At 29.3% G+C, this 26,415-nt stretch overlaps 1 protein-coding gene and 1 long non-coding RNA gene across 2 annotated transcripts in view; one reads left to right on the top strand and one right to left on the bottom strand.

The window, feature by feature from the left end:
• Window positions 1-1,334: 1,334 nt before the first annotated feature.
• LOC148230373 (uncharacterized) lies at window positions 1,335-21,117 on the bottom strand. The gene is made up of 5 exons (XM_088195180.1): window positions 20,936-21,117; window positions 8,818-9,215; window positions 5,863-6,116; window positions 5,497-5,584; window positions 1,335-2,390 (listed from the first exon to the last, which is right to left on the bottom strand). The coding sequence occupies exons 1-5, from the start codon at window positions 20,944-20,946 to the stop codon at window positions 1,405-1,407; spliced, it is 1,737 nt and encodes a 578-aa protein (XP_088051306.1). The 5' UTR covers window positions 20,947-21,117; the 3' UTR covers window positions 1,335-1,404.
• Window positions 21,118-23,613: 2,496 nt separating this feature from the next.
• Window positions 23,614-26,415, top strand: part of LOC148230374 (uncharacterized) — a 70,630-nt gene continuing 67,828 nt past the window's right edge. Inside the window, exon 1 of the long non-coding RNA XR_015811074.1 lies at window positions 23,614-23,742. This is a non-coding gene — a long non-coding RNA (uncharacterized LOC148230374). The remainder of the gene's footprint in view (window positions 23,743-26,415) is intronic.

The following is a 26,415-nucleotide window of genomic DNA, read 5'->3' on the forward strand; positions in this document are numbered from 1 at the left end:
AATTATTTTATCCTCAAACATCTTACTTTATATATAAATATATATATATATAAACATATATGTATGTATATATTTTTTTTTATCTTGCAAATGATTTGCATTTTATAATTTCGACGGGTGTTTGTGTTGGTTGTGAGAGTGAACGTGCTTTTTCTTATTATGCCTTCGACTCAAACGTAGACAGCTGTGTTATTAGAGGACCATAAAAACGAATTTTGGTTGAATTGAATCGGTAAGAGAGGTTAATAGAATAAGGTTTATTGTGTATGTTGCGTGTTTTAGTATGTTAGAGAGTATAATGTAGTATGAGTGGTGTATCAACAAAAAGTATAAAAAAATGCAAAAAAGTATTAATATGACGTATGAGTATGATGAGGTTATCAGTGACACTAAGTTTTAAAAATTTTTTAGAAGTTACGGAAAAATGAGGTAGGTTTTGAAGGCATTGTTTATTGTCTATTTTTGTATTCGTTGAAGTCGTATGATTTTGCATCGTTCATATGAGTAATTCTTGAAAATGTGATGTTACCTTTTACTCGTTGAAATTGTCTGCACAATGTGATAGTAATTTTTTAAGTGGAAAATTAAAAAAAAACTTAATATGTAAACAGAAAAATATATAAAGTGGCATATATATATTATTTTATTATACTATGATAAAAACGTGCCTAGCTGTAAATTTCAGATATCGCTTGCATTTTAATCTAGAATGTGTGACTGTGCATTGTAATGGTTGTAATACAACAAATTTTATTATATACAATATCATCTCGTTAAGGGATATTTTAAATATATGAATATATATATTCATATTAAATATTTGACGGTTAAGCAAGATTGCTCGAATTTTCAATATATATGTTATTAAAGTATGATTCGAATAATCTTGTTCTTAATTGTTGTAATATTTTTTTGCAATTAACTATTGCAACTTAATTATTATCATTTTTGAGAAAAGTGCGGTTTACAAGAGCAATATTTTAAACGAACGCTCAATCGTCTCTTGCTTATATTATGTATTAAAATGAATAATCTAACAAGAACAAGGGATTCAAGAATGTGTATTTATATTGTATTAACAATTTAGAATCGTTGTTGACGATCGGATGTGCAATGGCTTGTTAAAATGTTGTTATATTTATCTGTATTCTGTCCATTTATATTTTAATTTTTAATCACGATGCGAAAATGCAAGCTCTTATCAATATTATAGCGTAAAATCCTAATAATTTTTCAATTGAAACGGATAAAAAAAATGTGTACAAACTCAAAATGTATAAAATAATAGATCAATTCGGCATGTGATATTCATATATATATATATATTATTCAACAATAAATTTTTTGATACAATTTTATTTCGATTTATTTACAAGTATTTATGTACATTTATATTTACAATACTTAATTGTGACTTACGGCGAATTGACTAAAGTGCGTGTTGTGAAACTGATTTGGATAACATTCGTTTGCATTCAGATTCGCCGAACACCTCATTCGGAACTCACTGTTTGTCTGTTCGGTTGGTTCACAGTTTTCGTTTATATTTGGTAAGCTGCTCGGATCGTACATGTATTGATTTGTATTATAATCTATGATCGGGATGTCTATCTCAGTCTCCATTGTGACATTTTGTACATTGTCCATTTTGTTGAGCAATCGATCGTCGTACGGGTATCTGTATTGCTTCGCTGCACAATCGTTCATCGTATAATTGTTATTCACATATTGATAGTTTTCCTCTACGTTTGGGTATTGATTATAAAAGGAATTCGTTTGAATTAAAACTTCTTTCTGATCGATCAGATTTATATTCTCTGGCTCATATTGCAAACGATTACAGCCTGACATATCAGTTTGATGATCAGTTGCATCGTTTTGTAAGTAACTCTCCGGCGAACAACTCGTGTTCAATTGACTCGAATTACTAATATTAGAATCGTCGTTAATTGTAAAGTTTTGCGAGCTTTGTTGATAATGCACCCAATAGTTTCCTTCGGATTTGAGATTTTCTTTATGAATTGTGCCACTTCCTAAATCTATGAACGTCGGAGGTGAGTTTGCTAATTCATTGTGGTTGTGTTCATAAGTGGTGAAATCTGGACGTAGCGGTTGATCTAGTTGAAATATTTCTTCCGGCTGGAATATATCACCGGTTATAGGAACAAATTCATAGTTTTGGTTATCACTATTCTCTTGGTTTGTGTTTGGGTACGATGATCCGAGGATGAAGTCGTCAGTTTGACTGTTTTGTACATTCCAGTAGGAGCTTTCCATTGGCGGCGCTTGGATGTAGTTCGGAGAGACGTTGTGAGTAAAGTATTGATTGTTGTTGTTCTGCATGTTGTGGTTGCAGACGCATTCAAATGGGGAGCATGAACATGAATATCCTGAAACAAAAATAAATAAAATTGATTATTGTAACATAAATAAGAATATTTTTAACTTTACTCTATATATAATTATTATTCTTTTCTGTAAATAATTTAGGTTAAAAGCCAGCTTATTATATATTTAATAATAATGATTCCATTGAAAATAAATATATATACACATATGTAGTAATAAAAGATTAGCCACTAAGTTAGTTGTAAGTATTACTGTTATGGCCAAAAAAGAGAGTTAACGGCCAACTGACGCGCCAACACTTTTCCGACCACCTAATGAATGTTTACGGTGCTATTGATTTTGGTTTCACTGCCCTCGGAGGCCGTCATTGTAAATACTAAATATATATTTAAAAAATAGTTTTCAATATGTAAAATAGATAAACTATTTTAGAATAGGAGATAAAAAAAACTGTAATTTTATAAAGTAACCAATAATTTACTAGTTCATATAGAGTTAAAAGTTGCAGCAATATTAAATCTTTAACTATTTTAGTGCTATTATTAAAAAAATCAATGTTATAATTATGTTTTAATTAAAAACATAAAAACATAATTTTTTACAATAAAAAAAATAGGAACCATTATTTAAACATTACTTCTGGCTTCGTTTTTTATACTGGGGTGGCTTCCATAAATATTGTCACATGTTATTCGTGAAATTTTAACCCCTCCCCCCGATTTCTTATGTCACAAGTTGTCACACCATGCCAACCCCCCTTCCAGTTACAGAACCAAAATTATTTTGATTTACAATGGCAACAATATCATAGGTAATATAAGGTATGTAATTGTGTAGAAGTGATGTTCATCTTCCGAAAATCGATCGAAAATCTTCAATATCGAATACATATTCTGTACAATAATAATAGAAGATGTATTCGATATTCATAAGTATATATTGTAAATAAATCATACGCTGATACATTGGAGCTTGGTGAATTATACATTATATTTAAAAAATAAGAATAGATTAGACTTCCTTATAAATAAATTCTAATTCGTGATGTCATATTTTTAAAAGACCCCTCTAACCCCCTATTTTACAGACTGTCACAATTCAGCTGACCTGCTCCCCTCTTAAGCCCGTGACAACATTTATGGAAGCCGCTTGACTGCATACTAAGAAATTTCGGTGGATTGTGTTTGATTCGCACATTTGTAATTTATTTTCATAATTTTTTTTATTTTTCGTGAACATGTGACCCCCTAGTAGTATATAAAATAATATTATTTATTAAAAAAATTAGAAAAATTTCCGAGAAAAACATACTAATATATAATTTTAAAATTGACTATATGGTAGAATAAAATCGTATTATGGCCATATTCAGTGGTGCAATGGGGCCGGAACGTCGTTCCGATACATTTTCCACGACCGGAACGCGTTCTGGTAAGATTTGTTGAAAGATTTGTTAATTTTTTCAAGTTTAATTGAATAGTAACCAACAGCAGATTTTCGCTTATTGTTGCTGCGAACCCCCCAAACATTTAAGTGACATCTAAAATATAATATATAAGAACTCACATAATAATTCGTTTTCTTTTATAAACGAAAATGAAAACCAAAAAAATCATAATTATTACCAATGCAAGGTTACCGTATTTATGAAACTCTAAGCCGGGACAGCTAAAAAATAGGTTGTCACTGAAAATTTTCTTCATTTTGTGATGTCGAGATGTATAAGTTGGATAGTAGGATGTTGGTGTGAGCTAAAAAATGTTATTTTGGAAATTTTGTGTAGCCGGGACAATCCCTGTCAAACATATGGTAGGCCTACTAACGGAGAATTGTAAAAGTTATAAAACAATAGATAAAGAAACGGACATCTAGTATAAGGAAACTCAAAGAAAGACTTGGGGAATATTTATTTTCATATAAAAACTAAAAATATTTTTAATTTAATTTATTTTTGCAATCTTTACACTTTATAAAAAATAACTGGATTATTTATAACTCTCTCGTCGAGCCTGATTACTCTAAAGGGGAATAGCGTTCCGTTAATTGTTTTTTTTAGAACTACACCACTGGCCATATTTGACCATTACGCATTTTAGTGTCGAATTAAATTATAATAAATAGTTAAAAAAATAATTACAAATATATGTTACATTGTTCCCTTATTAAATATACAAAGTAATAAAATTAATTTAATGCTCGAATAAAATCGCCTTATGACCATATTTTTAATTGGGCGTTTGACAGTTACGGTAAGATGCGTATAAAATTTTACTAAATCATTTTAAAGTTATTAATTATGTTTTATTGTTACTACTTATATTTCCCTCATATTTATCAGTTTCACTAGTTAAAATAATGGAAATCATATGAATACACTATCGATATAGAAGTTATACCAAAGTATAAAGTGGTCAGAGTTTAAAAAGTAGAATACATGTCCTCGTTTTAGCTTATGTTTGCATCCTTCTTTGTAACGAAATGTTCCTTTTAGTTTTCTTTTATCTCACTGCATCAACTTTTCACAACGTTCTTTTATTTTGGTATTTTAAAAGTCGAGAACAACCAACAAAAAAAATTGCCTGATATTTATGAACTTCTACGGTCAATTTATTTTCAATAGTCAGCGCATAAAAATATCGTTTAATACGTGATCATCACGTGCTGTTTTTTTCTGCACTGTAATTGGTCAGTCGCCCTGAGGGGTGGACCGGTATGTGAAATTACACAGGGCAGTATTGGCTTGTTGTTTTCGAAGTACGGTTGTCGAGATTATTATCTTATCGCATCTTTCTTATTATAATCCTTGCTTTGCTCTACGTGAATTTTTAATGTTACTTATTTATTAAATTAATATTGTGATATTTGTTCAAATTCAGCCTTAATTTGATCGATCACGTAGATTCTACGTGTATTTGTTTTTGTACACTGACTTTCAAAAATAATAAAATAGTTTTAATGAATAAAAAAATGTATTTTTGATTTTGTTAAATATTTTTTTGTGTTAGAATAGTTTTGCGTGTGCCTAATTTTTCCTATCTTCTGATAAGGTAAAATCCTCATTCAGATTTTTCTATTTGAGATGGATTTCTAAGACACAAAACACTTTTTAACCTTAGCTAAATATAATAGTATGATAATTTAAATTACCTTTAGAACTATCTGCAATCAGCGGTGGCGGTTGTGTAGGAGCTGTGCAATTGTCTCTCTGTCTCTTAGGAACTCTCAACGACAAAAGCTGAACATAAAAAAAAACAATACGTTATAATTAAACTAAAGCCATCCTCGTAAATCACACCGCAAACGATTTGACTCACAAAACTATATCTAGTAGCGAGAGTTACGCTAGATTTGCTTCAATAAATACGGAACCATATCATTAAAGTGTCTCGGCGTGTGTGGCCGTTTTTAAGACCGTATATCAGTTAATTAATTAGTCTGATCGCCTTGGCGCGAGAGCCTACTATTAACGCATTTACATATTTATTGTGTAGAAGCAATTGAAGAAATATTTACCTTGTTTGTTAAGGCTGCTTCTCTGGCTAAGAGTACGGCTAAACCCCGGACTCTTCTTCCTGCACCAAGGGATCTACGAGCTTCGCTCGCTCCTTTGGCTTCTGGTTTTGGATGGTCGTGGACGCCTTTAGCTTGAAAGAAAACTGCGTGTTCTGTGTGCCTCCAAAAATGTGTCACTGGATATCCGCAGTGTCCTCTGCAGGCCAAGACTTCTAACCTCCCTCCTGAACATAGGCGATTCGGGCATGGTTTTCCTGTAAAACAAGATTGAATTGAGTTAAATTCCTGTGGATGTCACGAGGCTTACATTTACATTACTCTAAACAGGGACGTCATTTCAGATTTTTCCAGAGAGGGAGTCAAAAGTTGGCCAGTCAGTTGTCGTTTTTTAATATTTCCATTTAAATGAGTCATAGTAAAAGATGATCAATCTTGAGTTTCCAAGCTTTTGCCTGTTACAGTTACAGTCCGACCTTCATCGCTTTCATAAAAGTAAGACCCAATGCTGCCGCCCGACCACAATGCGCACCAAACAGTCATTTTCTGCTGCCCTTACACCAAATCTGCGTCAATTATTCGCTGTCTATGGTTTCAGTTCTTGTATTATATTAATTTTATACGGGTGTAGGTGCAAATCCAGATGCAAAATGCGCTAAGAAAAGCCGTAAGAAAAGCTCAAAAGTTGCGAACACCGACAAATAAACAATTCCAGGTCTTTTGCCACACTTTTATTTATAGCAAAAATATTTTCGATTAAACAGGCGCCACGATGATGCATATGTCTTACTGTATCTCTAACACTTCTAGTCTTCTTAAATTTTTTCACTACGTTGCGAATTGTTTGCTCAGTGAATTAAACGTCATCTTCCCGTAAATTTTGATACAAGGTTCATACAGAATTGTTATTTTTGTTGAACAATTGAACAATTTTAACATGTTAAGCGGTGGTTAAGTGATCCATTTTGCAAATGTGTTATTGCAAAATAACATTTGAAACCTTAAACACGCGTCATTATTAACAGCTGTCTGATTTACAGTGTTACTATTATAGGCATCTTGAATTAGATTACTGATCGTGTATTTTATTAAATAGCATACAAATTCAAAGAATCCACGTCTTTTGCTAGCGTTCATATTATGATTGCTACTTTTAATAAGTGAGAATCGAATGAAGCATATCTAAACCAATTTTGACCAATAAAAGAACGCAAAAAACAATTATCACTTCTCAGAAGGCAAAAATTCACGTCAAAAGCAATAAAACCGTGCCCTCGCCGTCGCAGTGGGAACGATCGTTACCGATCGTTCCCACTGCGACGGCGCCGACACAATTTTATTGCTTTTGACGTGAATTTTTGCCTTCTGAGAAGTGATACTTGTTTTTGCGCTCTCCTATTGACCAAAATTCGGTTTGAATATACTTTATTCAGACCGTTTATATCAGAAGTCCATAATAATATCAGTAAGGATAACTATCATATTTTCATCAACGTGCAGACAAAATGAGATGCAACATCTGTCTGTACTTTTTCTTCTGCCTTGAGAGAAATATTTTGGACTTGATCTAATCAAAGTTCTAAAACTATAATTAGTTTTAGAGCTTTCATTGGGTTAGAACAACAAATGGACGTTTCGCTGTCAAATTTAATTTCGGAGACATTTTAGATTATATTTTCGCTAGTAGTAATATTTATTTACTGATAAAAATATATTTGTACTAAAGTTGAAGTCATATAATTTGACTAGCATTTGCCAGATAAATTATATTTTCACTAGTAAAAATATATTTAGTATATTTACCGGTGAAAATGTATTTCGATAAGATTTCACTGAAATGACATATATAAATAAAATGTTTTTGAAATAGATCCGAGGCTGTTTCTTATTAGATTTTCTTTGAGGGATAACCCGATAATTTCTGGCTTACAATCATAGTCGTCATTTCAGCATTTTTCAGAGGGTGGGGGGCAAAATTTCACCAGTCAGTGGACGTTTTTTTAATATTTCGATTTCATTCAGATTCATAGTATTTCATAATATATAACTTCGCTAATGTATATAATACTACGTATGGAATAGTTGAAATCATATAATTTGACTAATACTTAACAGATAAATATATTATATTGTCACTGGTAAAAATATATATCTACCGGTGAAAATGTAATTTGATATGATTTCACCGAATTGACATTTTAAAAAATATTTAAGCGATAGATATTTTTTTTATATTTTTATTTAAGAGATAGCCCGAGAATTTCTGGGCATTTCAGTTTTTTCCACAAGAGGAGGAGGCAAAATTTCGCTAGTCAGTAGTTATTTTTTTTAAAGATTCATAGTATTTCATTAAATGCCATGCATTTTTCTGGCCAAATTCAAAGGGGAATCCCCTCATGCCGACCCAAATTACGTCTCTGACTCTAAGATAACTTTAAATGTTGTTTTTATATATTAGTTTTAAAGGCAGATCAAATGTATCAGTATTTACATGGATACATTTTTTTAATTATCTATGACTTTCTAGTGAATTTATTTTTCTTCTCAAGAGATTAATAACGTAGATAAAATAAAATACTATTTAAATTTTGTAGCGATTCTACTACCAAAAACTTTTCTTTCTCTGATATAAAAATTCGTTATAGTATAAAATATATAATTAAATGAGTTATAAAATTTTCATTAAAAATATTTTAGAGAATCATGTGAAATAAGAATTAAATTTTTAATTTGTAAAAAACAATTCTGAAACAAGCACAGATACATGGAATGAAACCGTAAATTTCTAGCAATTTAAATGTAAAAATTCAGCTGAACATTCTTAATTATTATTTGTAAGTGTCTGGTAAAGCAGGAATATTATTGGTACAGTTGCAGTTGTACAAATCTTGTCTTATGTAAAGGTAGATAAAGAAGATATATTTTCTTATTCAACATAGGGATTAAGAGAAACCTTACCTTGTTGTTTTTTTCTGGCTTTGTCGCATATGGCTGGTCTCAAATGTACTCTATCTCCAGAAGGTAGCTTGCACCGTGCCGAGCACACCAATACGCCCAAGCAGCTCTTTTTGAGGATATGAACGTTGTGGTTGTTAGTGTTGCGCATCGCCCATCCTGAAGCATGCCTCTTGGCATCTTCACTGTGTGGTGGATAAACCAGTCTACAATGTCCGTCTGCCCACTCGCTGAAGGGGTCGAAGGAGCTGATACGAGGCACTGAGGTGTCGTTGATGTCCCAGTCGGGGGTGGAGCCCCCTTGCACGTGGGTAGGAGTGATGCCCCCGGCGGCCTGTGGCGAATGCTGCGGCATCGACCGTGGCGTGTTCATCGCCATCACAGGGGATGCTGTACGTTTCCTAAAACAATAAAAATAAAAATGAGCAAATACAGAAATTTTCAAAAGATACCTTGTGTATAATTTGAATGGATTAAAACGATTATTCATCGAAATCGTATCTACTGAGAAATTATGAGATGCTTTCTCGATCGATCTGCTGCTCGTAAAGCTGTCAACAAAGCAAACAAACAAACGATCGGATAAATGGCGGTTGTTGGATAGAAAAATTGCCGGATATATGGGAGAATGGACGTTGCGGTAGGTGGTAAATTATACACGACTAGAATTTTGTATGAGAAAAATTATACGAAAACGTACCTGGCATCTTTGACTATGATGTTTCAATTGGTACAAGTATTTATATACTTTTTTTTAACAAATTATATTATTTCTTGTGTTTGATGTATGGGCTAATAAAGCCATTTTAAATTAACATAAATACATTATACAGGAAAGCTTTTTGAGGCTATAAATATATTTATGACAAAAAAAGCTTAGGTGAAAGTTGCGACTCAATTATATTGGAGATTCAAAAGAAATCATGTTTGAAATCAAGTTCAAGAAACAAAGTATTGTTCTGTATTACAATTAATACCGGTATTATTACAATCCCTAAAAGTAACATTAATTCAATTTGAGTTATATTATTAGTATAAAAAATACTGCATAACCCTTTTAGTCCCAGAATATTTGGTTTAGCAAATGGAAAATTTTTTTAAAAGGCATATGTGTTTTAAAAATTTTAAACTATGTTTATGTACTGTAAAATAAAAATTAAGACTATAAAATTTTCGTGTATGCAATATTTGCTTTTGTTTTCACTTCGCCAGCCATCCCTATCATAAAAAGGGCGCGGTCTCTGTTACATAACAGAATTACTGGGAACTGTTAGGTAGAGATAAAGCAAATGTATTCTTTTTATGCTGATACGTCGCATATATACAAAAATATCGAACATGTTTTAAAAATGTTTTAGTATTTCACCACTCTTGGATTATCATGATAAAATGTCATTGTCGTTTTCGTAGTTCTAAGCCATAAATATATCGTTTTTAACAAATAAGGATTTAAAAAATAAATAAAAAATATTTTCGGTACTACCGGTTTTTTATTTTGTAAAACCGGTGGTACTGAATGTCAATTTTTGCCCCAATACCGGTATCGCAATTCATACTTACAATAGCAAAAAATAATACACAGTATTCAAACAAATCTCATAAGTCTGGAACAACTATTTTTGTTAAGTGAAAAATTATGCAAAGTATGTCTAGAAGTTACTCGCCATATATTCTGAATTTATCTCTGATTTGTGGAATCTAATGATAATGTTATATTTTAATATTAAATGTACAATACTAAACTGTAGCTAATTTTTTTTCAGATGCACGATACAGTGGAGAAAGTCTCGTATCTTGAAATAATCGCAGATTTACAGACCCAATATTTTTAATTTATTTTTTAGTATAGAAGAAAAACTATTAGGTAAATTTTACATATGTTTTTTCTTTTTGTATTTATTGTTTTTTCAACAGGGTTTCAAACTTAATTTTGATATTTTTATTTGGAATTAGATTAGTTTATATATAATTATATTAAATATTTATTTAGGCCAAAAAGTTATATTCTCATATAAATAAATATTGTTATTAAACAGTAAATAATTTTTAAATAAACTATAGACAAAGGAATACACATTTTCATTAAACCAAATATATAGATTAAATTCAAACCTAATAATTTTTCCATTGTTTTAAATCATCCGATATGATCTAACTTACATTCGAATAACAGTCAAGAATTACATCATCGAAGATTTATTTTTCCATCGCCAATAAATAAAATACAACGCTTTTAGCATTTATAACCGTTCACAACTTATGCAAATGTCGATCGATTTGTAATATCGTGTTAGTTTATTATTTTTTATTTCTTTCAAAAACCATTATAAATTCGTGGTATCGTTTTTTAATTACAGGTTCACCGTCTCCATTTCGGTTGCCACCACACACACACGCCCATAGATTATCATTATCCAATTGTCCGTGTCTTCGGCTATCCTCCACCGAGTTGGAAACTATTATTTATTAGCCCTGGGGTAAGTGCTCTATTCCGGCCGAGTTTGGATTCCGAAATGTCGACGCTATGCATACATATATAATTGTTATCGCGTGTGTTTCGAAACAACGTGTATGTGAATCGGTCATTGCTAATATCGCGAGAGATGATTTGTATTTGGGTACGCGATTGGGCGTAGATACTGTACGTTTGAGATGATATATCTCTTCCTCGTTTGTCTTCGGGACAGCGATTAACCTTTGCAATGTGTGTGGAAAATAATGATAAAATCAATGGATTGGTAGAGGAATGCGAAATATTCTGGGGAGTCGTCCGATCATAGGATTTAATTAACTGAACCAATAGAAGGGTATATATGCAATTATTAATAATATATTCTTATTATGTAACATAGGCTTTATATGCTATGTATTTAACCCTTAATCTTCCACTTTAGCAGTATATAATATATGGTTAATAGACAGACAACTGTTTCAATGTGTATGGAAAACAATTATAAAATCGGTAGAATAGTAAAATTTTAATTAATGACAAAAATGGCATTTTATATATTTTTTTAACATCGTAATATAATTTCTTGAATAAATAAGAATAGGTATAAGTTAACGCTTTCTATGCTACAAATAAATATAAAAATTCTCCGTTGCGACATATTTTCTAAAATCATATTTTATGCGAAATATTTTAATTAAGCGTTAAAAATATCTACTCATAATATTTACTTGATAATTAATCGTGTTTTTTTGCTGCTCAGTGTTACCATATAGTTCATTTCCAGACCATGTTAAAAGCATTAAAATCGTGCCATCGCGATGAAAATGCTCGATTATGAAGCGTTTATATTAACCCTTTTTATAATAATAATACGAGTGAGAATCGAATAAATTACACCTTAACCGAATTTAGCCAAATAGGAGAGATAAAAAACAATTATATCTTCTTAGAAGTCAAAAATCCACGTCCAAGGAATAAATTCGTGTCATTGCCGACGCAATTTTATTGCTTTTGACGTGAATTTTTGCTTTCTGAGAAGTGATAATTGTTTTTGGGCTCTCCTATTGACTAAAATTAGGCTTGAATATGCTTTGATCAGTCCTCTTATATTAAAACTCCATACTGATATCGGTAAGGATAGCTATCATTTTTTAAAAACGGTATAATATCGAAATACAGACAAACTATGGAGCAATGTGTGAGATGCGATGGCTGTCTGTACTTATTCTTCCGCTTATTTCCCCCTGTGAGATGAATTGGCTTAGTTTGTATTTTGGATTTGACCTAATGAAAGTTCTAAAAAAATAATTAGTTTTAGAACTTTTATTAGGTTAGGCTTAGGTTAGAACAGCAAATGCACGTTTTACAAATGTTAAAGCAGCATATTAGCGCATATCAGTTAAATTATATTTTCGCTAGTAGAAATATATATCTACTCGTGAAAATTTATTTGTACTTTATTAGTGAAAATATAACATTAATGTAACATTTATACATATATAAATGTATAATATATAATTTTACTAGCACCTGCTAAATAATTTAAATTTTCTCTGATAAAAATATATATCTACTGGTAAAAATGTATTCTGATATGATTTTACTGAAATTACATATTTTAAAAATTATTTTCGGGATAGATTTGCGACTGTTTTTTTTTAGATTTTATTTTAACAATAACCACATGAAACTGATTTTTTTTTATTTTACTGCATTAAAGCCAGTTGTCAAATTATCGATAATACAATATATAAAAACATTAAAATTATACAAATTCAATTTTTATTTCTTTGTGTCTTCCTTAGGCATTCGATCTGAATTTTCAGATTGAATATCTAAATATATTGCTACTAATTTTCATTCGTTGAATATTTCCTCTCATTACTCATCTTTTCAAAAAGCAATAAAGTCAATAATGATTTGCAAAAAAAAAAAATTGCACATACGGAGCCGAATCAAAAAACTACAATCTGTCCCTTTGCTCCAACTTCTTACACCCCCCCCCCCGTGACGTCTCTGATCTGCTGCCAAAAATATTATAATAATAAATTACTTTGGTCAAACCTTAAATAAAAAATATTCATATTGATCTTAAAGAGACAAAAAGTCAATAGTCATTGAGAAAGTCCACAGCTGCACAATATTAACTCGGAAATATCAGTAATTTCGGTAATTTCAGATATTAAAATGTGTTTTTTTTGTATTATTTTATTTGTCGATTATTAGTTAGCCACGATATAAATATCAAAATACGAATTTTGATAAACAACATAGGGCACAATTGGGTAGATAATGTAGAGATATATAAAAAAAATGACTACTTTCGTTGTTGAAATACACAACTGAGTTGATCGATTTTTGGTGTTTTTAGAAATTAAAAAATTCGAAATATTTCACTACAAATATTAAAAAAAAGTTGGTTAAATATTCATATAAACGAATAGTGAAAAATGGGAAGTATAAATAGTATTCGAATATAAAAATATTCGGATTAAAGTCTCAAGCGCTAACAACTAAGTATATTCTAAGTGGTGAGACACAAGATTGAAATCAAAGCATGAATTATAAATTTGTATTACAGCTTAAAATAATAGATGTTCCTATTGAACTAGCTCGATTTTATTTTCATTATTTTTCATGAGATTCATCTGTGAGATTAGGAAAATCTAGAAAAACCTAATCTGCGATGATCGATAATTACTTATTTCGATCTCCCTGACATAATAAAAATTGAAAAACACTAGATTCCATATGGGATTCGAACCCAGGACTTTCATGTATAAGTAACTGATTAGTGCTAATTAAATAAATGATTTTAATTTGCAATATATAATAAAAATAACATAACTTTTCCTAATTTTGAATTGGAATAATTTATAATCTGAATTTGGTGCATACTTAATCAAAATACTAAAATAACGAAATTAAAATATTTTTTTATGTATTCAATTAAACGTAGATATTTACTGCTATTAAATCTGATCTTATCGTAAACACGGAACTAGCTTACGATTGAAAAAGTCATAAGATGATACTTGTTATTTTGTATCTATTGAATAGCGATCATTTCGAGAGGCCTTGGCACTCTCAATTAGCTAATCTTCCGTTCTACGGCAATGCTTGACCTTCCCACGATCAGGCCTCATAAATATTGCAATTATATTTATGAGACGCAGATTGGGAAGCTTCGATTCTTAACAAAAAGCTCGTTCAAAGTGGCAACGGCACACAGAAGCACGTTAAGCAATAAAGCTGATGAACTCTTGGGACCCTCCGTCGGATAGGGATTGTGCCTTCATTGAATCAAACGGCAGACTCTCAATAAGATTTCTAGACGTATAATTATCACATGAGAGCGGCGGCCAGTGGTCGCCAACCGTCTGAACCGCGGCCCGTGCACAAAGATCCGTTTGGCAACCCCTGGACATTGTTCGGGAGCACGGGAGCTATGGTCGCGGGTGGTGAGCCCCTCGGCGCTGATTCTGTACGATGGATACTAATTAACGATTGTAGCGCGAGCGTGGGCGGAATGAGAGCTTCGTAAGATATTGAGGTTTATGGTTGTGAGGTTGTGGCTGGGTTGAATAAAATAAATGTTGAAATTGTGTAATGCTTGGAAGTTTCAATAGTGAATTTTTTTAGGGCTTATTCTGATTAGTCAAAAAATTAAAATCATATTCCCATCTTACGAATACGATAATCATTAAAAGATAAGAGAAGCTTTAAATATTCTTTAATAGAAAATTACATAGTTAAAATGAGCATCAAGATATTTTCATTCTTTTTACGAGAAAATTGTTTTGTTGAACAGCGCATTTAAAAGTAGCCTAAAAACATATATTTGATTAATTTTAGAATAAGCGATGTTTAATTTTTTCTTCCGAATTCCGAAGTCGAATCGTAGATTATAGATACTTTTAGAGTGTTTTTTATCTACATTTTTGAAATTTTTTTAGACACTTGTGTAAATTTTATTGATTTCAATAATTTTAATTATCTTATGTACGGTTTTGGAATTAAAAATTAAAAACATAGTTAATTATCAAACTTCGTACTATGAAATTTTGTATTTATTTTCTCAGTTTTTTATATTTTAAGCAGTGGCGTAGCTAGGGTATGTGCCGCCTAGGGCGATCCTTAAAATTGTCGCCCCCCATGCATTTTTTGCAGGGTCATGAAATCAGCATTTCTTAAAATAATACATTGGTTATTATTAAGCGCTTGTTATTCGTGGATTTATATATGTTTTAGTGCATTAAGAACCACACTAGACGATCCCATCGCGAATATGCCGCCCCCAAGCAAGTGCCGCCCGGGGCGGCCCCCCCCCCTCCGCCCTCCCATAGCTACGCCACTGATTTAAAAAAAACTATTATTTATGGTATATATTATTATACTTTAATTAATGAACAGCTAAGCACAATACCTTAAATTATTTTGAATTAACCCTTTGAACGCGTTATCAAAAATAATATTTTATTGTTTTTTTTGAAAAATGCAAATTTTACCTTGATACTATGTTTAAATGTTCTGATTTTTTAATTTTATTCATTTAAAATGATATTTTATGTTTATTCACAAAAAAAAGTTTTTTCTTGAAAAGCATTTTTTGAGATAAAAAAATCAATTGGGCGACTTTAGTCGCTTTCCGCGTTCAAAGGGTTAAGGTTGACTTAATTTTTAAGGATGAAATGCTGATCTCCACCCTTTTGGTTAAATATATTATAGTAAATTATTAAACAGCATAGTACAACATTTTGTATTTATTTTCTCAATATATTTTGTTACTAAAAATTGATTTTAGGTTAATTCATTTTTTTAATACATGTTTATATTAATTCATAATAGTTTCAAGTTAAATTATTCTTGATAAGATTAGACTAAAATTTTGTAAAAAAATGTTAAAAAAGTACACATTTAGAATTTTGAATTTAAAAATAAATATAAAATATAGTTGTATATTAGACTGCGTAGTGAAAATTTTGTATTTATTACATTAATTCATTTTTATAAATATTAAAAATATTGATTACTGTATAATTATTCTTGAATTAGTATTAAATAGTATTAATTATTATTTGACAAAAATTTAAAAAAATGTTAAAAAAGTACCCTTTTATAATTCTGAATAGAAATAAACTGCGTAGTGCAAAACTTTGTATTTATTATATTATATTATAAAATAATAATTTCTGCTTAATTCTACTTGAATTAGTATTCAATAGTATTAATTAAGATTTGACTAAAAATCTGGAAAAAAATGTTAATGATCTTTTAGAAATCTTTTAGAATTTCGAATTTAAAAATAAATATAAAATATAGTTGTATATTAAATTGAGTAGTGCAAAATTTTGTTTTTATTGTTTTTATTGTATTATTATTAAAATATTATTGATTTTAAGTTAAATTATACCTGAATTAATAAACAGATAAATACATCAGTTTTATTAAAGGTTTGACTTAATTTTGGCTTAATTTAAGGTTTAGTTTAATTTTGGCAAAAAAAGTTGTACTTTAAAATAATGTACATTTTTGAATTTAAAATGAATATACTATATAGTTGTTTATTAAACTTCGTAGGGAAAAATTTCATATTTACTATATTAATAGATTTTTATATTAGGAACAATGATTTTAGGTTAAATCATACTGGATTTATTAAATAGTTAATTACAAAAGTAGACTAAATTTTGGGAAAAATGTATATAAGAAAAATGACAGAAAAGAGTATATATATATTTTTCGACATTTAGAGTTATTTTATTATAGATTCTTAATTCTTTGTATTTTAAAAAAATACAAACATTTTCGTTTGCTGTTTTAAATATAAGTTTTATTTATTTATTAAAATTTTTAGGGTAAATTAACCTTTAGTATGATATGATAGTACAAAGATTTGTGTATTAGCTAAATACAAATATAATGTATGTTAAAGAAGCGATTTTCTAAAAATGAAACTTTTTTCTTATAAAAAATCATATTAAAAATTAGTAAAATATTACAAAAAATATTTTTTAATACTTATTTTTTTATTTGACATAAAGAAAAAAATAACGGTTCAATCATTAAGTTACATTACATTAATATTATTTTATACTATTTATTTATAATATATAATTTAAATTGTTCTTAAATTTTAATTGAAAATAATAAAGAATACAATTATTTATGACCCTTTTACAAATCTTTTAACGATCTTAAGTGCACACAAAACCACACTAGCGCGTCTCGTGTAATAAAACTTGATTAGATTACAACTCCCCGTCATCCTTCAACGTCTTGTATGTGTTAAGGTAGATAAGTTACATTACACTACATCTCACGTTCATAAATTTGAACAATGATCCTAAATTATCAAATCCAGATGCAATTTCAAACACTGCCAAATACATTTTCGATACAATCAATGCCAAAATCTACCTTTCCTACACGCGATTTTTTCAACCCCTAATATTCACCGTGGATCTTTTGATCTAAACACCTGGTTTCATTGTCGCCCTCGAGTGAATGAGGGAGGCTCGAGGCCGCAATACAAATCCACTTTATTGTGCCATCCCCGAACGGCTCGTGGCACTTCAAAGTCGAGGAAATGAATATATCACGTCCATGACGCGCTAGAGGTTCCATTGTTGGCCACCGGTCCTTTGCGGCTTTTCATTCATGAGATTAAGGAGTCGAAAAGCCAAGGATCCGTGCCAATTTGCCATGTTGTGTCATGTAGGTTTTACGCGTGTTTCCGGTCATATTTTTGAGCTTTTATAAGCTTTGACGACAGGCAGTTGCGTAAATGTGTAATGTATGTTTTTTTGTTGTTGTAAATATTTGACAAGAGGGAGTTTTGCTAGATTGAATGGTCATTTTATGAATGGAATAAAAGAAACTGTGTAGCATGCATGAATATACATCGAAGGGAAGGGAGGAGTTTTATAGTCTGAAGCTATTATTATTTATACTATAAGTTTCAAAGAAACCTTAAGTATTTCTTCAGCATCAATTTCAAATAAATTTAAGAATATTTTGAAATTTCATTAATGACTTTAAATATAGATAGAGCATAAGTATCCAGGTATTATTATAAAAATGTTTTTAAATTTAACCATTGTAAGAGCCATAGTTTAGGTGGATAAAAAAATGCTGTAAACAATTATATTGTGAAATAATTATTACCGTAATACTTACTTATAAAAATAGGTAAAGCATTGAAAAGTAGCTCAGTTTGTTATGAAAAATGCTTGAAATTGGGCTAGTGATATCGTAAATTTACTATATAATTTTTTTTTTATATTTATACATATGCAAATTAGCTCTGTGAGAATGATGAGTAGAATGTTAAAAAGCTATGATTTTAATCGATTGACACAAGAAAACTGTAGTTACTTTTGAAAATACATTAAAACCAGTCTTTTGATAAAGGAATGTAATAACATTTAAACTGTTTCTTGAGTTAAGTTACGTTAGTGCCATAGCTAATTTACATAAAAAAAACACTTTCAAGCTTTTGAAATAAACATAAAAATTGCTTAAAATTTAGATCTTGTTATTGTAAAACGCATATTTTACCTGAAAAAAAATCTTTGGATTTTATTAACTACTTTCAATCTTATTATTAACTACTTAAATAAGCTAAAATTTAAATATTTTTTTAAATTATATCAATCAATGTTTAAATGAATAAAAATAATTTATTAAGAAACATGGTTCCAATTATTATTAAAAAAATTCAAAACACTTTTTTGCCAGAATTTAGTATAAAAACTCATTTAAATTGATTTATTTTATTGTGAATCATTATTTAATTACTAAAAAATCTTTATTGGTCAATAACTAAATTATTAATTCATTGAACTGAATTTTTTATAAAACATATTTTAAATTATGTTAATAAATGTCAAAAAAAATATTTTTTTAAATTTAAGTTATTATTATTATTAAAAAATGTAGGACTTAAAAATTGTCAGATTGAAATAGGTTATTTTTAAATATTTTTCAATTAGTGCAAAATGTTTAGTAGCTAATATTATTATAAAAAATAATCAAATTACTGCTTATGTCAATGACATTATTTAAGCAATCACTAAAACTATTATAAAAATTGTTCCAAATTGAGGTTTTTTTATTGTAAAAGTATTTTTTTATTTTTTATTTAAATTAAATTTAGTCTTATAAAAATCAGAGCAATTAAAAGTCGCTGATAATAATATTGTAAAAGCAACAATTTAATTTAATAAAAAAAATATGAGTTAATTTGTAAATAAAATAGAAGCACTTAAAAGTAGCCCGAAAAAAATTTGAAAATTGCTTTAAATTTTTATGTGAAAGCAATATTTTGTTATAGGAAAATAATGTTTAATCTATTAAATCGTAAATCTGCAAAATTAATTTTAATTTTATTGATGTTTTATAAAAAAAAATATGAAAATATCTGATAATATTATAAAAAAGGGAACTTAAATTATTGTTAAAGCAAAAGTTTAATTTATTGAAAAAATATTTAAAAAATGAATGCCGCTCTTAAAAGTAGCCCGAAATTGACATAATTAAAATCAACGTTATAATTCTTAAAAAAAATATAGAAGCACTAATAACAGAATTTTATTATATTTGATTAACGTTATATAAAAAATAGGGCATTCTAAAGTAGCCTGGTATGAATAAAAATATTGTAAAAGCTCAGATTTATTCGAATGAAATTTTCAGCTCCATACTATTTCATCAAAAAATTACAGAAATATATTTAATTTGATTAACGTTTAAAAAAATGATGCATTCAAAAGTAGCCTGGTAATAATAAATTATAGTTTTAAATTGAGTTAGTGACATCGTAAAAGCTTCGAAAAATTCTGTTTCAATCAGAAAATTACAAAATCAAATTTAATTTAATTAACGTTATTTTAAAAATTGAGCTTTTAAAAATAGCCTAATAGTATTATAGGAAATGTTATGAATTTAGCTGTCTTGTTTAATGACAGCCACGTTAATTTAGATTGTGTACAATACGAAAGTAGCTTTAGAAAGCAAATACAAAATGTGGGACATAAATATTATATTTTATAATTATTTAATACACATATAGTAAACGGCAAAAAAATAGATTTTATACTTTTTAAATGCGATATAGAAATTAGATTTTTTTATTCATAGTTTAATTGTAACATTAAGTTGAAAATTCTAAAATTGAATTTTCAGTGTCTTACTGAAACTAATTTTAATCATAGCATCATTATACATATATACATTATTAATTTATGCTTTATCTAATATAGGTATTATTAAAAATATATAAAACTTTTTATAAAAATAATAAACAGCAAAGCTTCTTACATATTTCTGATTTTTTCATTGTAATATTCTTATAATTTTTAAATACAGCAAAGATCTAATGTTATTAGGTATTTAAACATCGACTTCATTGGTTAAAGATTTATCTACACGTACTAGGCTATTTGTAAATGCACGATTTATAAATGAAAAGCTTTTTCTATAATTGTTTTAAGGCTAGTTTAAATTTTGTAGTATCATCAAAGTTAATTTCCAACTAGAAATACTTCATATGCACATCTTAAAAGTCATACATCGGGGTGCGCAACACACAATTACGTGTCACTTTCAATTAGTAAAACAACAACTACCAAACACACATATACAAACAAATTAACAAATACAACTTACAAAATGACCATTGCCGCTCCGTGACTTCTCTCTTACAACTTAATATAATAACAACAATGTTCAAAGCACATAAAGTTTATAATTTCACTAATAGCGTAAACTTTTATCAGTCTATTTCGCGTGTCATGTCAACTGCTTGTCTACAACGCACGACACACTCGTCGCGTGGTCGCGAGCGCACTGAAAGTAAACACGATTCCAGGCTTCGAACGGCTTCACTTCACCCCAAGTTTTATTAACCAATCGTAAGCTAAGGATCGGAGAGGCTCCGCCCTTCGTAGCTACCACGCCTTCGTTTGGGGGAAGCGGCGGGAGTAGATAAGAGCTTTCGGAGCTTAGAAATCACTCAATTAAATTTTATTGCGATATTACGATTGGTATAGGAAGATGTCTTATTAGACGTGTTATTAAAATAGTTTATTTATGCGATTGGGCTACTTTTAAATGCACAATTTTAGAGGCAGAAGTACCTAACGTCAATTAATTTAAAGACATGAAAGTAAAAAAATGTTAAATGATATTTAAACAAATGAGCCCTTACTTTTATAATATAAGGATGATGAATAAAATTGATTTTTTAGATTTTAAAAACAAAACTATATTATACATCCAAAACTACAATAGAATTACTTAAATTGACATTACTTTAACCCATTTTCATAAAACATAAGTAACAATATTTATATAAATTGTTTTCATTGCATTAATGCAAATTTTTTTATAGTATATTTTTATAAAATTATTTTATAAAAAATATTTATACTTAATATTTATTATATTTATGGTTATGGAAAAATGACAATATACAGTAGCAAAACCAACATAAATTTACTTTCCACTAGTTTAATATTTGCATTTTGAGTTTAAGCTGAAGATCCTAAACGTAAAATTTTTTTTTAATATCCAAAGATGTTTTATAATAATGTTTGAAAATTGCGCTTTCTCAGTTAAACGATTTAATTTAAACCCTTAAAAGTTTTACAGTAAAATAAGTGGATTATTGAATTGAGATACTTGTAAAACGATATGATTCTATTTAATGATTTAACTGTTGAGCTTTAAATTTTAAACATGATATTTATTTTCATTGTCTAAAGATGTTTAAAAATAAATATCAAAAGTCATTTCCTTAGAATATTATTAGCGTTATTTTAAGCAATAGCCGGGTTTTAATTTAGTATTTTTTTTCTTTCAGTTTTGCACAATAAAAGGCAAATATAATAAACATTTTTTGGCTCCTAAAGTTACTCTCTATAAGTAAACACATTTTTATGGAAATTTAATATACATATAGATACGTTTAATACAATATTGTATTCAATTAAAGGTTTTAACTGTAACTATAACATATATAAAAAAGAATTAAACAGTTAGAAGTTTAAGTAAATGGTTTGTTTTTTATTTTAATTGTTAGTTATATTTTGCTCGAACTTTATGCGATAATATGCATTTTTAAAATACTCCGAAATAATATTTGTGTACTAAAAAATCATATATAATACTCGAATAACGTTATGTATAAACGAATATAATAATTATCTAGTGAAGCTTTAATGGTTATTTATCAAAAAGTAACCGATCATTTTTAATCATTAACTGAACATAAATTAATAATACATTGAATAAATTTAATTTATCATCATAATTCATTCTCTACAATAACGTTATCTAGCTTATTCTTGTCTTGGTTAGGAGGGGAGGGGGTTAATTTATTAGTTTTTTGGTTCTACTTCTATGTCCTAACCATAAATACAAAATAACACAATATGTGTTTTTTGAGTGTCATTAAAAAAATATTTTTTTCTTAAATAAATATAAAAAAACATTTTTTTATAACTTTTCCCTCTTATATAAAATATTAGGTTGTTATGTATTATTTAAAATCCTCAGCTAGATATATGTAAGGGCTACTTTTAAATGCATATTTTTTAGTTTTTAATGCCAAGGAAACATTTGATTAAAAGTAATCTGAAATTTTCTCATATACACCCTCGACTTTCGCAAATAATTGGTTCCTGAAAATGTGTGCGAATGTTGAATGTACGAAAGTCGAGGGAAGTAAAAAATAGAAATTGTGTGTATTTTAAAATATTGATTTATCAAGTAATTATATGTTTAAGAGGCGTTTAAGAGACACGTTTAATTGGGATTTGCGGGTGTTTCCTTTGAAAAGTTATCAAGAGTAAACTGTTTTCCACTATTCTTTTTCTTTTCTTCATATAGTATTTTATAACATGCTATGTTTTTCTTGCTTGCCCCACGCACTTGAGATATGCGTTCTTCATTGGGATCACAATCTTCCATAATATTTAAAAATTTGTCAAGGTGCGTGAAGGCTTCATTCATATTTTTCATTGTTAAAGAGTTTTCCAAAATAAACCTGTCTCATCTACAATAAATATTTGGCTAGAGGAATATTCTACATCTTCGATAATTTTGGATAATTAGGAAATAAATTGTTTTGCAGCATCTTTATCCGCATCAGCCGATTCTCCAGTAAATTTAATATTATGAAAAGAATACCTCATTTTAAAATTGTAAAACCAACCGTTACTTGCTTGAAAAACCGTGTTAAAATATTTTTCAGGATGTACTCATAAAACAATATACATGTTTTCGCACGACCCCTTTATATTAACATCGTTTTAATAAATATTTAACTTTCATTTGCTTAACAGATTGTGTATAGACAATAATTCGCCAGACAAAGGGTTGTCGACGCTTCCTGCTCAAATTACGCACTCACTACCCCAAAAAAGCGTATCGATACTTGTGGGAAAGTTTCATCACGATCTACCACTGAAACTGTAAGTAAATTTCTTTATCGATTATCATATTCTATTGGATGATTCATGCGATTCTTATATACCTATACAAAAATAATAAATAGTCCAATTGAACGATCGTGCGTCAATTGTAGCTCAATTATATTACAAACCAATTTTTTCTTCCCGGTGGCTGTGCGACGCTTCCTCCCCATCGTATATAAAGTTTTATGTGCTTGTAACGGAAATTATCTTAATTGTTCGCAAGGGTTGTTAAGAGGGCGCACAATGGATTCTACCACTTATCTCCTGCGTGTGTGTATATAAGCTTATGTGTGCCCATTCGGATAGGACGGAGCGTATATGTTATGCTTTATATTGTAATTATTTAGACACCGACACATGCGGGTACAAGGCGTATTGCCTTCCCATTGCGTCCTTTTTTCTTCCTTTTCATTCCATTAACCTACATTTATGGAATGGTGACAAGGCGCGCGCGCATAACTATGCGAACAAAGAAATTTTGGGAAAGGTTGTCCGATTTTAAAATTCATGCAAGTTAACTTGTCATTAGTTCAAGAGTAACACATTTAGGTTATTTAAGACGCTTCTTCAGAAATAGTATAACAATACTCAATGGAAAATGTTGTTATATTAATTTTAGAAGCAAACTCATATTATATATACACAGGGAAAAATAATAATTGTACTTCTTTAATAAAATTTAACTATAGTTTTGTGAAAATGCTAAATAAAAAATATAACATTGACTATTTCAATTATCGTGTGAATTCTAAACCACCGAGATTACAAAGGAATGGAAATCTATGTTTTATAGCAATAATTATTTTATAAAAAAAAGAATAATTTTTCTCAGGATATTATTAAAATAGTTTGTGGTTCTTAATGATTTTAGTTGTTATTTTCATTATAATTTTCACTGTACTATTTAAAGTGTATTCATACATAAAATATTGTAGCTTTAAAAATTATTTCAATAAATCCGGGCTAAAACTTAAAATTATATGTACTAAATAACCAAAGATTAATAATTGGAATATACAAATATTAAAATAAATACAGTATTATTTAAATATGTGTAAAATTTTATTCCAAAACGAAGAAAATCGTCAAGGGGTACCACAAGCACCTGATAGTCGTTATTACCCGCATAGGAGCTCGCAAAACCACCTGTAATGAAAATACATTTTCTCAATTAGATTCCTACTATAGCCTCAATTTTTAGTCCGTTTTAAAAACGTACAAAAAAAGCGCCTACACTTTTCAGCGAGTTTGCATGTGTGCGTATCGAGTTTGTTCGCGCTCGAACAGAGAGAGTGAGAGAGCCAGAGCTTTCGCTCAAAGGTTACGGGTTCGAATCCTAAAAGCGGCGGTTACTTGTAGCACCCGTTTTCGGTACACACTGTACACAGCATACTGTATCGCTATCTGAACGATGGTTATTTAATTAACTCCCTTTTGCCGGGTTTTGCACGCGCCGCCGGAGCTTTTGTGCGAATCGTCGGCGAATTGTGTTTGTATTGCAAAGTTTGAGCCGAGGCACAGTTCGAGGCTGAAGTTGTGAAATGCTGTTTTCATCGGTGAGAATGTGTAATTTATTTTTTTGTACATATCTATAAGCTGAAGTAGTTTATTATTAGAAAATTAGCTATACCTAATATATACGACATAATTAAGGACCATATAGGATTCGAATCTACGTCTTTCAGGTCAATAGTCAGCGACTTATATCATGCTCGTTCTTAATTTGTATATTTTTAATTTCAAAAGCATAAATATAATACAATTAACGCATTAAAAAAACATCATTATTTTAAATTTACTTTTATTTTTAATTTGCGCGCTTTTTTTATTAAAAATTGACCTGAAGGTCGCAATGGCGGTAAGCCCATTAGAGCGAAGTTTCAAAATATGTTTATTATATTCAAGCCTAGAGCTAAGGTATTTAACGCTTGTTTTCCATTTTACGTCATTACCCTCTTCATTTAGGAGAGGTGGTCTATGCTTTGTCAAATTAATTGCTTTTGTTTTAATTTGGTTGATTTTAATTTTCCACCTCTCCAAAGATTAATTTTAACCTTGAAAAGATTTTTGCTATTTATTCGCGATTTGTTTAGGACTGTAAGCACTTCTAAAACTAATTATAGCTTTTGAACATCCGTCAGATTAATTCGTTTAGGTTAGGGTTGGGTTTAAACAGAAAATGGACGTTTCGCAACTGTCAAATTTAGTTTCATAGAAATTAAAAAATATTTTTTTTGACTTCCATCAACCGACGAATATGCGGGTTTGTATATATTAGTGTATTTGAGTATTACGTATAACAATACCAACGTAATGGAAAGTTCTAAATCCGAATATATACAGGTGCAAATAGCCAATATTTTTTTTCCCATCGTCAGTGATTCATTTTTGTCACAATGTCTTCTACTGAATTATTATAAATAATTATCCATAGTTACATCTTCAATCCCTTTTATTTGATCAAAAGCATTATTTTCTTCTCGCTCGTTTTCAGTGACTTACTTCTTGCATTTCACCAAAACAGTGACGAAATCCATCGAAGCGGGAATACAAGTATTATATATGATTTTTCATATACTGATTTTGACAAAGCTTTCGACAAAGTTGGTCATGTGTTATAAAATATATAAATTGGAATTTCTTGATTATTTGATTTATTTAAGCGATCGT

The sequence above is a fragment of the Plectrocnemia conspersa genome, unplaced genomic scaffold (genome assembly GCF_051122295.1).
Source record: "Plectrocnemia conspersa isolate PC_06_02 unplaced genomic scaffold, ASM5112229v1 ptg000010l, whole genome shotgun sequence".
Lineage (NCBI taxonomy): Eukaryota > Metazoa > Arthropoda > Insecta > Trichoptera > Polycentropodidae > Plectrocnemia > Plectrocnemia conspersa.

Bases quoted from the DNA above. Each gene is read 5' to 3' on its own strand.
- LOC148230373 (XM_088195180.1), bottom strand. The intron at 5,585-5,862 runs GTAAATATTTCT...TTTTATGTTCAG, and splicing joins AAGCAGCCTTAACAAACAAG to CTTTTGTCGTTGAGAGTTCC. The intron at 2,391-5,496 runs GTAATTTAAATT...TTTTTGTTTCAG, and splicing joins GATTGCAGATAGTTCTAAAG to GATATTCATGTTCATGCTCC.